The sequence below is a fragment of the Macaca thibetana genome, chromosome 13, assembly GCF_024542745.1.
Source record: "Macaca thibetana thibetana isolate TM-01 chromosome 13, ASM2454274v1, whole genome shotgun sequence".
In the NCBI taxonomy this organism is placed as follows: domain Eukaryota; kingdom Metazoa; phylum Chordata; class Mammalia; order Primates; family Cercopithecidae; genus Macaca; species Macaca thibetana.
This window is the reverse complement of record NC_065590.1, coordinates 105,280,129-105,297,441: the sequence shown is the minus strand read 5'-3', so window position 1 is coordinate 105,297,441 and position 17,313 is coordinate 105,280,129. Positions and strand designations below refer to the sequence as shown.

At 52.5% G+C, this 17,313-nt stretch overlaps 1 protein-coding gene and 1 long non-coding RNA gene across 30 annotated transcripts in view; one reads left to right on the top strand and one right to left on the bottom strand.

Annotated features, from left to right (window-relative positions):
* Positions 1–17,313, bottom strand: part of MYT1L (myelin transcription factor 1 like) — a 536,335-nt gene that overhangs the window by 40,058 nt on the left and 478,964 nt on the right. For all 23 annotated transcript variants that reach the window (XM_050753176.1, XM_050753173.1, XM_050753193.1 and 20 more), the window contains 2 exons: positions 12,654–12,737; positions 11,156–11,377 (listed from right to left, as the gene is read on the bottom strand). In XM_050753176.1, coding sequence (XP_050609133.1) covers positions 11,156–11,377; positions 12,654–12,737 — 306 coding nt within the window. The remainder of the gene's footprint in view (positions 1–11,155; positions 11,378–12,653; positions 12,738–17,313) is intronic.
* Positions 5,897–9,160, top strand: LOC126933468 (uncharacterized). 7 transcript variants are annotated; one of them, XR_007718605.1, is made up of 7 exons: positions 5,897–6,029; positions 6,360–6,457; positions 6,557–6,589; positions 6,623–6,754; positions 6,821–6,853; positions 6,920–6,985; positions 7,414–9,160. It is a non-coding gene; the product is annotated as an uncharacterized LOC126933468 (long non-coding RNA). The 7 variants fall into 7 exon arrangements; XR_007718604.1 differs by having other exon boundaries at positions 6,920–7,084; XR_007718607.1 differs by lacking the exon at positions 6,920–6,985 and having other exon boundaries at positions 6,689–6,754; positions 7,348–9,160.

Genomic DNA, 17,313 nt, shown 5'->3' with positions numbered 1-17,313 from the left:
CTACTCAGCACCACAGAGAGGCAAGAGAGCATGAAGGTGTCCCTGTCTGGGCTCCCAGCTTCCCGGTACCAGGTGACACTGGGGGGCCTGTTTTACTTATGGAATTCCCAGCTTCCCTAATGTCAGATGACACCTTGGGGCAGGATTTACTTATGGAATTCCCAGCTTCACAGCGTTAGGTGACACTGTGGGGTGGGTTTTACAGATGGAATGAGAAAGAGGTAAGGTGTGTTCCTCCAGATCCAGACCCTAAACACCTCCCTCTTAGGGTCCTCCATGTTCTTTTCCTCTCTCTGGTTATGGAATAAAAACAGCCCTTGGAAAGTGTGTTGAAGGTGCCAGAGCCCTTCTCCCTGTTGCCTTGTGTGTAGACCTCAGCTCTGCTTAAGTAGTTTGAAGTGTGTTTGTCATGGCCGTCAGCCTATCCTCGCTAATCTTCCATTAAATGAGATGATTGATTTAAAAAATAGCTCACATAGTAAGTACTCAATATGGTGACTTATTTTTGCAACAATTCCCTTGAGATATATCAAGCAAGACAAACATTCTATAAAAGGTTATGTTCTCAATTATAATGGACTAGAGAGGAACCCAAAAATAAATAGAACACTTCACATATTCCAGACAGAAAAGGTTTAAAAAATGTATGTTGGTCAAGACTCTTAAGATATGAGCTACTTCTAAAAATATTTGTTTTTCAAAGTTAGAACTTTAAGTTTGGAGAATCTTCCTAAATTTAACTGAAGTGGAGTGAGAACTGAAGTGGTGGCAAAGAAGGATGCTCAGGGCACCGCACATGAGAGAGAAGGCTCAACAGCTGCAGAGGTCTCCCCTCCACTTCCCTCCCTCTTCCACCCCATCCTCCCTGCATCTGTGGGCTGCCCAGCGCTTGGTGAGGGTCTCCCATGAAGATGGCGTTGGGCCCCTCACCTCTGGGGGTGCTCAGGCCTCGGCAGAGCACTCCCTGGTTCCCTCTCCCCCACCTTTACCTCCTGACTCCTTTTGCTTGACTAGAATCTCTCACCTTCCCACCTTCCCATACACCTGTGAACTGCACCTGTCTCCTGGCAGGCCCTCGGTTCCTCACATCCGCACCCAGTGAACACACGGCTGCTTCCTGTTTAAACACAGACTTAAATCTCCTCTCGTAAAATGTATTGAGTCAATGGTGCATGAAAGCTTTTCTTAGGAGCTGTTGTGTGCAGCGCAGAATGAGGTGCCACGGATGTGCAGGAAGGAAACCAAAGGTCCCCACACATAGACATTGCAGTGGAGCGTGGCGGATGTTGCAGCTACTCAGTATCAGGCAGAAACGGAAGGGACAGTGTCTGCAGAGAGGAGGCTGGGGCAGTTTCACCAAGATCATCACAGGGATCAGAGTCAGGGAGACAGTGCAAAGCAGTCGCTCACTGGGGGTCAGGCAGCCTGGACCTGAGCCCTGGCTCAGTCACTCACAGGACCCCAGGGGAAGTTCTCTTCTCTTTGCCTCAATGTCCTGATCTTTAAAACACAGATAATTACAGAGCCCATTTCTTCAGGCTGCTGTGAGGATTAAGAAGGCTGGTATGTGGAGGTGCTTAGAGCTCTGTCGGCCCATAAGCCCTGAACAGCCTCCACTGACATTGTTTGGAAGATGAGGAGCCATCACATGACAGAAGGCGAAATAGAGGAAAGGGTGCCCTTGGCAGCCTGAAGGGCTCACCGGGAGATGGGGTAAAGGGTGTTCTCGGCACCCCGAATTGTTCACAGGTGTGAAACACCATGAGGATGAGGCAGCTCAGGATGGCTAGGAGGAGATGCTCCCAGAGCCAGGAGTAGGGCCAGGCCTGGGGGAACTGTGGAGCATGGCAGGAGTCCCTCCCTCAGGAGCCTCTTCGCTGGGCCTAGGGGAACTGCGGAGTGTGCCTCCTCGCTCTGTCCTCCCTGCCGGCCGGCCGCGGTCTCCCTCACGGAATCCTCCATAATCCATGGCCCCTTGGCGGCTGGTGACCTGGAGCTGCTCCCTCTGCACCTCCCGCATGCAACCGCATGTCACCGGGGCTGGAGTAAGGCTCCCACGCTGCGGTCTTCCCCACAGCCTGACAGCTGAGCGTTGGGGACAAAAGTGTGCCCTCCCCTCCAGTGGCTGACACGTGGTCTCCAGTTCCCTGTGTGTCCTTGGCATGGCTGTGATTCCCTTGGAATCCCCTCTCCTGAAGGCGTCCCAGACACCACCACGCCCTGCAGCCCCGCTCAGGTGTCCGACTCATGTGTGAACGACTCCCATGAAGTCCCTGTCCAGATGGACCAGATGGAGCTCTGCTCCGAGGACCCCCGGCTCCCCAGTGCATTTACGTCCACATTTGTCCAGCTTGTCTGTGGCTTCCTGACCTCTACCAAGATCTGTCTCCATCTGGTCCTCCTGCCGCCTTCTGTATCTTTAACCCATTTCTTCCTCCTGGCTTTTTCCTCTTCAGACAAAGGCCAGATCCACATTTCTCTGTGCCCGTGAGGTCCTGCCCACTCCCGCGCCTTTCCAGCTACTGCCAGCATTGTTCCTCTCCTCTCGTCCGGTCTGCGTTTCTAGAACCATTAGTCGTGTCCTCTATGACCCCCTGAACTTTCCATCCGACTCTTGTCCTATCTCATTCTGGTTTTGGTGCCTGATCTTTTCTCTAAACTCTCCACAAAGCGCCTCAGTTGCATTCCCACGACCAATACCCCAAATGAGTCCAGCATCATTTTGAACTCTGCACCACGCCGGCCTCTTGCCACTTTCCCTGTATTGTGCATGTTCTTTTCTTTGGAAGCTTCTGCACATCACGGCGCCCCTAACACCACCGTGAAGCTCCGTCTTCGTCACGGCCTCTCCGCCTCCACCTGTCACAAATGTGTGCATCTCCCGGGGTGTCCCTGCTGCTGCTCTTCTCCGTGGACCCCTGGTCCCAGCGCAAACCCACAGGGTCAAGTGTGACCTGAGTGCTGCCGATTCCCGATTCCTCCGCGGCTGTCCCTCAGACAGTTCCCGAGGCCCGTTCCCAGCTGCCGGGTGCGTATTCCCACCTAGTACTGCTGATTCCTGATTCCTACACGGCTCTCCCTCAGACACCTCCCGAGGCCCGTTCCCAGCTGTTGGGTGGATATTCCCACCTCAAAGTCCTACAGAATCTCAGGATCTCAAGCTCACGTATTTAAAATGAAACCACCATCTTTCCCCACTTTCATGGTGTGAGTATTTGTGTTCCTCGAGGTTCCTGTGTTGAAGTCCTAACTGCTGGGTGTGTTTGGAGCTGGGGCCTCTAAGGGAATAATTCACGTAAATGGTCTTGTAAGGGTGGGGTCCTGATCTGACGGGATCAGAGTCCTGACGAGAGGAGACACCAGCGAGCCTGCTCTCTCCCTGCCTTGTGAGGACGCAGTGAGAAGGCCCCTGTCTGCTGACCGGGAAGAGAGGCCTCCCCAGAAACCAGATCAGCTGGAGCCTGATCTCCGACTTCCGGCCCAGGGACAGGGGATAGAGGTCAGTTGTTCAAGCCACCTGGCCCAGGGTATTCTTTTCGTGACAGCTGAGCAGACTAAGATCCCCATGGCAGTCAAGGCTTCATTCTTTCCATCTTCCCAACTGCCAGCATTGCCACCCGTGCAGCTGCTGAGGTTGGGGCCACCTCTCCTGCCAGGATTCACCCACCAGGCCCTGCTGGTTCAACTTCCTCGGCAGTCCTGTAATCTGTCCTTCCTTTCATGTCGGAGGTCTAGCCCTCATCATGCCTCACTTGGGTCCATGGGAATGGCTTGACGTGTCTGCCTGCCCATCCGCTCCAGGTCTCCTCCACAGCCACCAAGGTGGCACATTCGAAGCCCAGACTCCAAGAGTCACTTAAAGTCCTTGATGTAACTTCCTCCCTGTGGTGAGCTGCGCCTTTCCTCAAAATTCAGCTCCTATCTTGGCTCCTGAAGGGCCCTGGCCTGTTCGCCCCATCTGAACTAGACATTTCTCCTCTGTGCTGCTGATGGCTGGCCTGGCACTATGTTGCAGCATCTGTAATCTCCTTCACCCAAGTCCACAGCATTCTCTAAAACATGGTCTCTTCTCTCTTCTAAAGAGCAGGCCGTGGTACTCAACTTTGTAAACCAGACCTGGCCAGAGATCATCAATGCTGGTGGAGGCGTGTCTGTCTGTGTCGGCGGAATGAGATGAATGAATGACACATCCGTTGGGGGCTTAGGGGAGGGTGAGCTGCAGGTTGAGCTCTCCTCAGGCACAGACCCCAAGGGTCTCAAGTCCTAGGAGGCCTCCTCAGATTCCTCTGAGTCTAAAGCCAGTGTCCCCCACAGCGTGCACCGGTGGCACTGCATCTGTGGTTGGCCTCGCCCAGGTGCCCACATCCGAGGCTTTATGTGAGTCTGTTCCCTCACTGTGAGGTTTTGGGCTCAGGGAGTGAGTGTTAGGTCTCACTCACCATCACCACCCTAGGCTCTGCCGCTTCTGCTGTGTGGCTCGGCCTTAGCACCTGTCCAGAATGCTTGCTGGGGGTCTGCATGGGCCGAATGGTCCCTGGTCATGGCCTGGTACTGTCCTCAGTCTGTGTTCACTGGGACTGAGGATACCCTCCCGTCCTGAGCCGTCCGCTCTGCCGCTTCCTCGTGTATAAAATCAGCATTTTCTACCCGACTTCTGTTGTGGTGGAATTGTCCCTGCCTCCTCCGTCCTGGGCTTCTCTATGTGCCTCCGGTTCTCCCCCTCATTTATGGGAGGGATTGGCCTTTACGCCTGACCTGAGGGTCTCGTCATAGCTGCTTTTACAACCACAACATGGCATCTGCCCCAAAGGTCATGGCACCACGTATGCACGCGCCCAGGAGCCAGGATGCGGCCTTGACTTTTAATCTTAGACATTGCTTTTCTAGAAAGACCTGGCCAACCCTAAAGATAAAACGTTTTCTATTTCTCTTACATCAGTTCTGCTTTTCTCAGACATGACTCAGCTCAGGGAACAAGCTCAGGCAAAGGAGCCTTCCTGCCTAACCCTCAACACAGAAAGAACAGCGGCCGTGCCAGGACCCACCGTGAAGTGAAGTGGAAACGATTTCACAGCAAATGGGGTGGGTGACCAGGGGCTCCTGTCAGGTCTGAGACCCAGGAGTGGGCTGGGCGTGTGAGCAGGGCCCCAAACCATGCACATTGGTTCCTGCTTCCTCTGCTGTTTATATTTTGGCACCTGCTTGAAAGCAGTTCTTCATCATCTGGCTAGACTGTCACAGTTTGGGGGAAAAGAGAAATAAAACAGGCAGCTTCTGTTTCAATCTTTTTTTGCTGCTGCTTCTAACCACTGCTTCGTTTGCATAGCGGGTGGGATGTACAAGGGCCCTCCAAACTCCAATCTTGACGTGTCCGCGGGGGCTTTGTGGGATGCTTCTGCTAGCCCAAGCCCTGGAAGGTTTGGGAAAACCGCCAGGCAGTCCCGGCAGTCTGGGCAAGGCCAGGGCTTCCGAGGAAACAGAAATGTCTGAGGCTTTCTAATGCGTGTATTTCTGTGCGCTTAGCTGTGTTCTTGCTGGGTATTAATATTTTTACACTTTCAGAAAATAATATTCTGCCTGTCTAATAAAATTGATGAAGATTTGATCAAAAGAGAAAAACCATGGTCAACACATGATGGAATATTATTCAGTCTTAAAAGGGAAGGAAGCTCGGACATGTGCTACAAGCCCTCAAGCCCATGTGCTTGAGGACATGGACTCCGTGAAATAAGACGGTCACAAAAAAGCAAACCCCGTGGGATTCTACTTATAGGAGGTCCCCAGAAGTGTCAGATTCATAGAGGCAGAAAGCGCAGTGTGGGTGCAGGGGCCAGGCAGCTGAGGAAGGGGGAGTCAGTGTTGAATGGAGACAGGGTTTCGATGGAGACGGAAGAGTTGGAGAGATCAGCTTCACAACAGCGTGAATACAGGTACTCCTCGACATACCACAGCGATGCATACAGGTACTCCTCGACATACCACAGGGATGGATACAGGTACTCCTCCACATACCACGGGGATGGACCCAGGTACTCCTCCACATACCACAGGGATGGATACAGGTATTCCTCCACATACCATGGGGATGGATACAGGTACTCCTCCACATACCACGGGGATGGATACAGGTACTCCTCCACATACCACGGAGATAGATACAGGTACTCCTCCACATACCACAGGGATGGATACAGGTACTCCTCCACATACCACGGGGATGGATACAGGTACTCCTCCACATACCATGGGGATGGATACAGGTACTCCTCCACATACCACGGGGATGGATACAAGTATTCCTCCACATACCACGGGGATGGATACAGGTACTCCTCCACATACCACGGGGATGGATACAGGTACTCCTCCACATACCATGCAGATGGATACACGTACTCCTCGACATACCACGGGGATGGATACAGGTACTCCTCGAATACCATGGGGATGGATACAGGTACTCCTCCACATACCATGCAGATGGACACAGGTACTCCTCCACATACCACGGGGATGGATACAGGTACTCCTCCACATACCACGGGGATGGATACAGGTACTCCTCCACATACCACGGAGATAGATACAGGTACTCCTCCACATACCACAGGGATGGATACAGGTACTCCTCCACATACCACGGGGATGGATACAGGTACTCCTCCACATACCACGGGGATGGATACAGGTACTCCTCCACATACCACGGGGATGGATACAGGTACTCCTCCACATACCACGGGGATGGACACAGGTACTCCTCCACATACCATGCAGATGGACACAGGTACTCCTCCACATACCACGGGGATGGATACAGGTACTCCTCCACATACCACGGGGATGGACACAGGTACTCCTCCACATACCATGGGGATAGATACAGGTACTCCTCGACATACCACGGGGATGGACACAGGTACTCCTCCACATACCACGGGGATGGATACAGGTACTCCTCCACATACCACGGGGATGGATACAGGTACTCCTCCACATACCACGGAGATAGATACAGGTACTCCTCCACATACCACAGGGATGGATACAGGTACTCCTCCACATACCACGGGGATGGATACAGGTACTCCTCCACATACCATGCAGATGGATACACGTACTCCTCGACATACCACGGGGATGGATACAGGTACTCCTCGAATACCATGGGGATGGATACAGGTACTCCTCCACATACCATGCAGATGGACACAGGTACTCCTCCACATACCACGGGGATGGATACAGGTACTCCTCCACATACCACAGGGATGGACACAGGTACTCCTCCACATACCACGGGGATGGATACAGGTACTCCTCCACATACCACAGGGATGGACACAGGTACTCCTCCACATACCACGGGGATGGATACAGGTACTCCTCCACATACCACAGGGATGGACACAGGTACTCCTCCACATACCATGGGGTCAGCATCCCCATATAGCCATCTTAAGTTGAAAATACTGTATCTTGAAAATATTTTAAGTCAAAAATGCATTTACTAATTGTACTGACTCAACATCATAGCTTAGCCTAGCCCACCTTAAACACACTCAGAACACTTACATCAGTCCACAGCTGAGCAGAGTCAACTTACACAAGCCCTAGTTATACAAAAGTGTTGAATATCTCATGTAATTTATTGAATACCGTATGCAAGTGAAAAAGAATGGTTGCGTGGATACTCAAAGTGCCATTTCTACCAAGTGTATATTGCTCTTGCACCATTGTAAGATCGAAAAATTGTAAGTCGAGGACCATCTGTATACCTAACACTACTGAACCATACACCTAAAGATGAGTGTGTTAATATTTTACCACAACTATAAAAACAGAACAGAACAGAACCCAGGTCCGCCGTGCTCAGGCCTGGACTGCCCCTTTTCCCCTTGTGCTGCTGCCCCGGGTTTTCCTTTGCTGCACAAACAGAGGTGCTGGTCCCCGGGCAGACACGCCCAGAGCCCTGTGACACCCAGGGAGGTCCCCTTTCCTCCTCGGAGGTGGCCAAAGCCAGCAGTTCAGAGAGTTCTGATGGTGCCTTTTAGTAAAATGGAGGAGTGTCAACATTTCCGTGCCGCTCAGCCAGCCCACGGCAGGGCTGTAGCAAGAGCTGCCTGGCACACTGGCATTTCCACCTCCACACCCCGCACGTGAATGCTGATACCTGGGCCTGGAGCCTGTGGCATCTCCCATCAAGCTGTGGCCCTGCAGGGTAGGTGGGGCATGAGCAGCTGGAGTCATTTCTATCATGCCTGGACTTCTGTGGGCCCTCCAGGGACCTGGGATCCTGAAAGAGGAGGCTCTGAGCCCTGGGCAAGGGTGGGTGGCAACCAGGTGGGAGTGAAGTGAGAGGCATACAGCTTTCTAGAGATGGGAGCTTCCAGCATTGCAAATTCTCTGAGTAACATGAGCCTGTAAGCTGTGATTTTACTCACTAATGTGGCCTGGGCCCCAAGATTCCATCAGCCTGTACCCCAAGATTCCATCAGCTTGTGCCTCCAAATTCTACCAGCCTGCACCCCAAGATTCCATCAACCTGCCACCAAGATTCCATCAGCCTGTGCCTCAAGATTCCATCAGCCTGAACCCCAAGATTCCATCAACCTGCCCCCAAGATTCCATCAGCCTGCACCCCAACATTCCATCAGCCTGTGCCCCCAAATTCCGCTCGCCTGCATCCCAACATTCCATCAGCCTGTGCCCCAACATTCCATCAGCCTGTACCCCAACGTTCCATCAGCCTGCACTCAATATTCCATCAGCTTGTACCCCAAGATTCCATCAGGCTGCTCCCCAAGATTCCACCAGCCTGTTCCCCAAGATTCCATCAGCCTGCTCCCCAAGATTCCATCAGCTTGTCGAGGCCAGTGCATGCATCTCAACATGCTCTCACTCTGTGCCCGGGATCCTGGGGAAGAGGCTCCCTTTGAAGAAAAGAAACAGGGAAGGGTGGAAATTGAGGTGAGGCTGGCAACAGAGTAGACAGAGATGTGCGGGTGAGGTTCTAGCTGCAGAAATTCACGCCTGGCATTTGGGAAGGGGTGACCTGGGGCGGGGTCCTGCTTCCCACTTCAGTGGCTCCTGAGCTCTGAGCCTCCCCCATGGAACAAGCGGCAGCACAGAGTTCTTGGTGGAGGGCCGTCCTCTGGCCCTAACATGCAATGCAACCAGAGGCTGGGGAGTGGGAGGGAACAGCACTTATCTGGCACCTGGTATTTGCTGCTTAAATCAAATGGGCAAAGTCTCAGCAGGAGGAAAGCTAAAGCACCAGGCTCCGTAGAGGCAGCTCTGAACCAGTGCCATCCCCGGAGTGCAGAAATGCTCACGTGAGAGGATGGAACTGTTTTCGTCTGTGTCAGGCCAGCAAAACAGACAAGCCCTTACTCATAGGTCAAATGGGCAGGGTTTTTACAAAATTTTTAAACATTTTATTAATGGTGAAAGGTTTGGGAAAGTAGATACTTTTTTGGAGGGCATTTTGGCACAATCTGTCAAAATTTTAAAGCTAGCATTCTTGTTTCCAGGAATATATCCTGAAGATCTGCTTGCACAAGGACATGGAGTTGTGTGTGGAAGGACGTTCACGTGGAGTTCTTTGTAACAATCAAACCTGGACAGGACACCGGGCGGCACGCACGGCAGCAGGCTCACTGGGGGAGGGTGACGTGGCTCTGTGATACCCTGGGGTTCCGTGCACCTAACGAGGAATGCCCCGTCTTCTGGGCCCTGGGTGGTCCTGGTGAGCAGCCGAGGCCCCTGTCCTCATGCAGGGTTCTGGGAGACACTGAGATCCATGTGTATAAATAGGGGTGCTTTTCAGTTCCAGAGAAGACAGGAACTGCCTGCCTTTGAGAAGGGAGTTGAGAGGTCAGGTCCGGGAAAGAACATTCAATTTCTTTCTCTCTCTCAATTTTTTTTTTTTGTATGAGACAGAGTCTTGCTCTGTTGCCCAGGCTGGAGTGCAGGGGTGCAATCTTGGCTCACTGCAACCTCCGTCTCCCGGGTTCAAGTGATTCTCCTGCCTCAGTCTCCCGAGTAGCTGGGATTACAGGTGCCAGCCACCAGGCCCAGTTAATTTTTGTATTTTTAGTAGAGACATGGTTTCACTATGCCAGCCAGGCTGTCTCAAACTCCTGACCTCAAGTGATCTGCCCGCCTCAGCCTCTCAAAGTGCTGGGATTACAGGCATGAGCCACTGTGCCCGGCCAATTTTTCTCTTTAAACCAATTTATATTGTTTGAATTTTCTACTTGAGCAGGCATTTCTTTAATAATTAAAAACAATCTTCCTTAACATTTCTTTAAGGATCAGAGTCACCTATTACTGAACGTGCCATTATTCCTGTAATCTGCATACCCAGCTTTGTTCACGCTGTGTTTGAGATGGATTTGAGGCGCAGGTGTGATCTTCGTAAAAGTGGCACATAGGGCAGCAGAAAGGAAACCACTGCAAATCTCCCCAAAGGGCACGACCTTCACATCGTACGTGTGATGTTTGTATCTTCCCCTCCACCTCCTCAAGGAAGCTGAGGGACGCCGAGTGTAATGGGAGCCGTCAGCCGTGCAGACAGGTCCCACCCCGGTCTTCACTCCCCACAGAGGGACCGACTGCACCATCTGACTGCACACAACGGGCCTCTCCTAAGATAATCTAACTGCTTGTATTTCTTTTTAAATGAAGCAAATAAAAATGAATGAGGTTGATTGGCTCTTTTGGGGATTTTCTCATGCATCTTTGGCGCAGGCATTCACCAGGAGCCACCGTGCCAAACGCCATCCTCTTTCCCCCAGTGAGGCCTGCCTGTGAATCTCAGGTGAAATAAGTAACTAAATCTTAAGATATTCATGTGCATGTCTAAAATGAAAATCTATATCTTACTGTGGATTCTAATTTTAAACATGGAAAACTGCTGTGGTCATCTCTAGATGGGGCTGAAGGAGGCTGTGCTCCCTAATGTAAGTTTAAGGTGTTTCAACGCTGTCCCCAAACCTTTGAATTTCGTTAGGTTGGTACGATAGTTTTCAGCCTTTTTTTTCTAAACACAGGTGATGGGAGAAGCTGGTACCTGCTGCCATCGTAACCAGCCATGCCAGTTGGCTCTCGGCGGCACCATCCCAGCTAGGGTCCCGCAGACGCAGCCACTCACCTGCGGTGTGTGAGGAAGCTGCCGCTAACGTGGCCTGAGCCGTCGCACCCTGGCGTGGGGCAGGACATGCCTTCTGTCTTGACCGACTTCCAGGAGAACTGGGAGCCATTCAAGTACCCGTCTTTCTGCCTCTTGGCCGCCAAGGGGCACCCGGAGGCGCTGCGATGGGACGCGTACTTCCCAGTGATGTGACCCTGGCCGTCGCACCCGGGGACCGGACACCTGCAGGCAGGCAGAGGGGACACACTTTATTGCCTGGCCACCATCGGCTGGTGGTCTCTGTAACAAAGTCAGGATAACCCGGCATGAGGAGGAAAAGAACCATGCCCTCCTGGCTGGGCAAAAGGAAAAGAAAAATAGAAAGAAAAGTCACTAAAAGACACCACCTAGTGGAAGACTGAACTAGTTCACCTGCGCAGAAGGCCTGACCCACTGTGGAGGGAAGGATTTTCTGGAACAAAGTGTATGTGCCTTGTGGGGACTGATGGGCTCAGCACACAAAAGACCATGCAGCCGCTTGCAGCTATACAAGCGTGTATTTAAAAGGCACCACTTTGGGACAGAACCATGGCTTTTCGGGTGGAAAAAATGCAAAGTCAATAAGATGTCGTGGCATTATTTTTAAAGAGGCTGCTTCGTGCTTTTCTCAAGGGCTAGAAGACGTTTGTCTGGCTGTGTCTTCCGGAGGCCTTAAAATGCCCTTCCAGCTAGAGAAGATACTCAGCTGTAGAGACGTCTCAGGAAGTCTCCTGGAGTCAGGCTGGCACATGGACACAGGGCAGGTGTGTTCCTGGGAACTTGGGAATGGCAGGACCAAGACACACGCCAGGGCAGCAGAGGCGCCTGAAGGAGGCAGGGCCTGGCCTAAGCGCTCCTCATGTGTCCTGAGTGGTGAGTTTTCCTGCATTGTTTTTATTAACAGAAAAGTTCGCGTTCCCCAGAATTTGCATTACCTATTTATTTTGACAAATCTTAATTTATTTGAATAATGTACGCTTTTATTTTGATTCTGTTTTAATTAAAATTTTTTTTCTGAAGATGTGGAGTGAGGTTTACTGTGTGGGTGTTTGGGGCCCAGGCGTGGCTGACGTGGGATGGGGACAAACACCCCCTTGGGCAGCCCGTCGGTCGTCACAGGCCCCGAGCCCAGTGTCTGCTGTGGCCCCAAGCCCTGCTTTAGAGCAAGGCAGGTATAACTAAACTATTTTTACAAGCCAGAATACCAGTGAAGCATTCGCTTGTGGTGTTGTATTTAGTACTTTCAGGAGCGTTCACCAATCTGCTGTTCCCAATAATTCAGCTGCTTTCCCCACCAAGCAGAGAGGGAAGGTGTTTTTGAGGGTGATTTGGGTTACCTGGAACCTCAGATTGATGGATATCAGCTTACTGCTGGACAGCCCCTGTAACTTTTCAGCCAATCAGCAGATGTGCTTTGCTTGAATGACTCATCCCCACACGGCAGCCCTGCTACGGTTCTCAGCCCCACTGGTGCTCGTACCTGATGGGCTCTTGATCTTCCTTATCTTCTTTGCTCTGTGCTATCCTGATACCGCTTTTCTTTGCTCTCGGGCAACCTGAAAGGCTAAATAAGAAACACGTTTCAGAAACCACCCCGCACCATTGATTCCAGCAAGCTTTCTTAACGGATGAGGCTGTGACTCGATTCTTTCCGGAAACCTGTGCTTCTGGGTACACAGTCAAGATTCAGGAGCAGAGTTCTTTCCCTGTGTCCTCTCCAAGGCTTTAGGCACCGTCGGTCCCCTTTCAAGAAAGCCGGGAGACTGGGGTGGGCTAGGATGCTGTGAACGGGAGGGAAACTGGTTCACTGGGAGAGGGCAGAAGCAGTCAGGAGTCACCAGGAAAGATGCTGGAGGAGGTTTTGTTGACAGTGAGCGAGTGCACATGGACGTGTGCATGTTGGGGGTGAACATGACTGAGGAAAACAGCCTCCCAGCCTCATTCTTGGGGGCTCTGTCTCTCACAGCAGCTTCCCAAGCACTTCCATCTCAGGTTCGTGTCTTGGGAGACAGTGACGGGCTAGTGACTTATTCCAGGCTTCGGGTTGTGCCTGCAGATGGGAGAGGAGGAGCTGGACACGCTTATTTTATTTAATTTTCAGCCTCGGGTACAGAAGCTTTGGACATGCTTGTAAAGGGAATTTTTTCAGCTGGAACAGAAAAATATACACACATACACACCACATACAATAATATATAAAGTAAGTCGGATTTTTGGAAAAGAATTGAAGAACCAGAAATTGGGTAATCTCCTGCCATGCCATTGGGTCCTGTGGAAATGGCAGCCCTGGTGCTGGCATATGGGTGGGTCCAGGTGGGAGGCCACTCTTCTCCCTGGCTTTCCTGAGCTCGGGGATAGTTTTCCTGGTCAGTTCTGATTCTTGGAAACATGCAGATTCCCAGGAGGAAGTGCTCACTCCCCTAAAGGCAGGCTCCATCCCGCCTCCCAGGCCTTGGCCGTCCTCCTCCCTCTTCAGGTGGGGGCAGCCCCTCAGCACAGGCGGGTGGGGGAGGGTTCGGGGTTTGGGTCTGGGCAGGAAAGAGGTTGTCAGGCCCCACAGCGCCTTCACTCCAGGCCCCTGCTGCCCCAGCTCCTGGAACCAGCGGGGAATCCCTCTGCTCCTTCCCCTGTCTCGCTCTTCACAGGAAGAGGAAGGAAGAGGCGAGGGCAGTTGAGCTCGCTGCCTGCTGGGGCCCTTCTTCTCCCCGCCTTCCTACAGGCAGAATCTGGAGAGAGGGGCCCGTCTGTGCTTCCCCCGACCTTTCCCTGTTCCTACCGCGGCCTCCTCCGCCCCTGCCCCAGCCTCTGGCTCCTGACTTGCCTGCAGGTCGCTGGGGCTCTGAGGCCAGCGTAGGTTGACTTCAGGTCCACCCCTACACCCCCCTGACGCTGCAAAGCTGCTTGGATGCCCCAAAATTAGACTCATCGTCCACGTCACCAACCCAAAGCCCCAGGCCAGCAGACGGAGTGTGTCCTTGCTGGGTTTTGCTTCCCTCAGGTTCTGTTGATGTCACACCCAAGGCCTCTCCCCATCTGTCCAGCTTCCGCTTCCAGCAGTGCTAGTGCAGGCCCCCTGGCTGGGATCACCTCCAGGCCAGCCTTTAGCATCATCCGAGGCTCTTCACTTCCTCAGGGGGACCCGAGTTCCTCCACACGGCTTGTTGGCTCCTCGAGGCCTGGCCCTGCAGCCATGTAGGCCCCTCTCCTGCCCACAGGCCCCGCTGTCCTTGCTGGGCTCTCCCTGCAACCCTTGCCTCCATCCTTCGGACTGACCAATGTCCCTGCCTTATCTGTGGCGTGTTCCCAGCTGTGTGACTCTGCATTCTGCAAGAGGCCTGGGCCTGGCTGTCTTCACAATGCGACCGCTGCAGGCTCACACGGTTCTGTCCTCTACAGGCTCCTCTGAGAGGCGATTCCTGGGAGTATAAACCATGCAAGTGTTTGTCCGCGGTTCCCCAATTCCTAGCCCAAAGCCATGCATGGAGTGGGTGAATCAATGCATGAATGAAGAAAAGAGGAAAGAAGGGGAGAATTACGGTATCCTATCCAGGGACAATTAAAGTGTCTTACCCAGGGAGAATTATGGAGTCCTACCCAGGATCCCATCTCCCCAGATGTAGGATTCCTGTGGGGCAAGCCCAGTCCCTGACCCCACCACACAGGCTGGGCTCCCTTAGGCCCTACCTGCTGCCCTGTCCCTGAGTCACTCCCTGCAGACTTGAGGGCCAGGGACAGCTCTTGGCCACCATGGAGGCCTGGGCTGGGGGCAAAGCTAAACCAAACAGAACAAATCCTCAAAAACAACAAGATTTGGCTCCGACAATGCGGTGGCCTCCAGGAAGCCTTGGCCTTGGCACAGGGGCTGCTCTAGACTCCTAGAATGCCAGCTCTGGGGCTCAGGAGCCCGTATCGGAAAAAGCCATGTCTGTGGGTGAGAAAAGGCCCTGTGATCTCCTTCTGGGGCGCTGGCCGAGGGCACCTGTGAGAAGCCTGCGCATGGACAGGCGTGGTCTTTACCTGCCCCCGCTCACTTGATGGGTAGCTCAGTGCCTGTGCCCCACAAGGTCCTCTTCCACACACCATAGCCCAGGGCCTCTGTCCATCCCTAGGACAGCAGGACCTAGCCTCCCCTTCAGCACTGAACTCCCACAGGAGTCCAGGGCCCCCAGCGGCCCCCTGTTCTCACTGTAGCATCTTAATGCATGGCTGGAACCTTTATGCTGCTTACTTCTTGCTACTTTTCATGCGTGATGAAAACAAGGGAACGTTTCCCTACCCACCCACTAAGCACTAGAACTCTAGGAGCAATGGAATTAGAACTTGTTCAGTATTTAAAACTCCCCTTATCAGCTTACAACATAGGATGGAAAGTCAGTACTTGCTACGGACCCCAGAGTGGAGATTCTCTACAGAATGACTATTTGTGAGAAGGATCTCAGCGGCCACTTCTTCCAGGCGTTGCGCTGAGGGAGAGAAGGAAGACGCGATGCTACGTATGGGCTGTGCAGACGTAGCCCGAGTGTCTGTGCTTCAGCTTCCTTGTCTGTATTTTGGGGCAGAAATACCTGCGTCATCGGCTGTGAAAGCTGAAAGTGATAACATGATACATACAATGCTTGGCACAGAGAAGGAGCTCTGTGATTTTACATCCTGACTTTCACCTTTGTCTGCACTTGTGATCCCTTCTTTAGGGCCCAGATTTGAACCTAACAAAACATCACTCCCCTCATCTTCTCCTTCCAAATTTTAGAAACATAGGGATTCACTTGCGGGCCCTTCGCAAGCCCTGGAGGGAGGGGTGCAGTCACTCCTTTCCTGGGCGTCAGAGCTACGGCTCCATGTTCTGCTCAGGGCTCACATCCACAGCTCTTTTCTTAGGATTTGGATCCATCTTCTTTTTTTTTTTTTTTGAGACAGAGTCTCTGGCTCTGTTGCCCAGGCTGGAGTGGTGCAGGGGCATGATCTCAGCTCACTGAAGCCTCCGCCTCCCAGGTTCAAATGATTCTCCTGCCTCGGACTCCTGAGTAGCTGGGATTACGGACTTGCACTACTACACCTGGATACTTTTTGTATTTTTAGTAGAGACGAGGTTTTGTCATGTTGGCTGATCTTGAACTACTGGCCTCAAGCGATCTGCCTGCCTCAGACTTCCGCAGTGCTGGGATTACAGGCGTGAGCTACCACTGCGCCCGGCCACCATCTTCCGTTTCTGAAAGTGTCGTTTTCTTTTCGTGCATGAGTTGGAACAGCTCATCTGCTGATGACCCTGAAAGCTGTTTTTCTCCTCTCATCCTTCCTCCTTTGCTTACCTGAATATATCATAAGAATCCCAAAGTTAATGTGTTTAGACAGAATCTAAGGCCCACTCCTCCTGGTGGACTTCTATATGGCAGATGATGATGTCCCCTGGGTGCTTGCTGCATCCCAGGCCCTCCCTCTTTAGTGCCTGCCTTCTTCCCCAGGGGCCCCTCCCACTCCTGACCCTGCTGGTCACGGCCCCATTGCTGCTCTCCTCACCTGCACCAGCTCTTCTCCCGGCTGTCACCATCACCGCCCAAGTGTGCTCTTGGTACCTCCCGTCTCTCAGCAGCCTGCTCTCTAGGCTAAAAGCTAAGCCTGCACTTGGGTGGATATCCATTTTCCAGCAAATAAAGTTTAACCCCCTCATACTGAATTCAACTGGACTCCTAAAGCAAGTTCCATTTGTAGCTGCTCCCATAGGCCTAGACCTGAAACTGTTGCCAAACTGAATTATTCACTGTCAAATGTGCATTAATGTTGGTGTCATAAGACGTTCTCTAATGCTGTTCCCTTGCTTGGAATATCCTTTTCTGCTCAACCTCCTAGAGACCCTCCCCATCCATCACGCCGTGGCTCAGCATCGCCTCCTCTGTCCTGGGCTCCGACTCACCCTGCCTCGTCAGAATTAAGACATGACTTACTCATTATCTTTAGGCTTTGATAAGTACAGACATGTTTGAAAAGTATCTTTCAGGTCGGATTCCCACCCTAGTGCCATCCTGGCCCGGAGGCCCCAAGGCCACTGCCCTGAGTGTGCATCCTCTTGGAGCCCATCTTGGTTTCCCTTAAATGTGCAGGAATGTGCTGGAGTGCGCCAGGCTGGTTAGCTTTTATGTCCT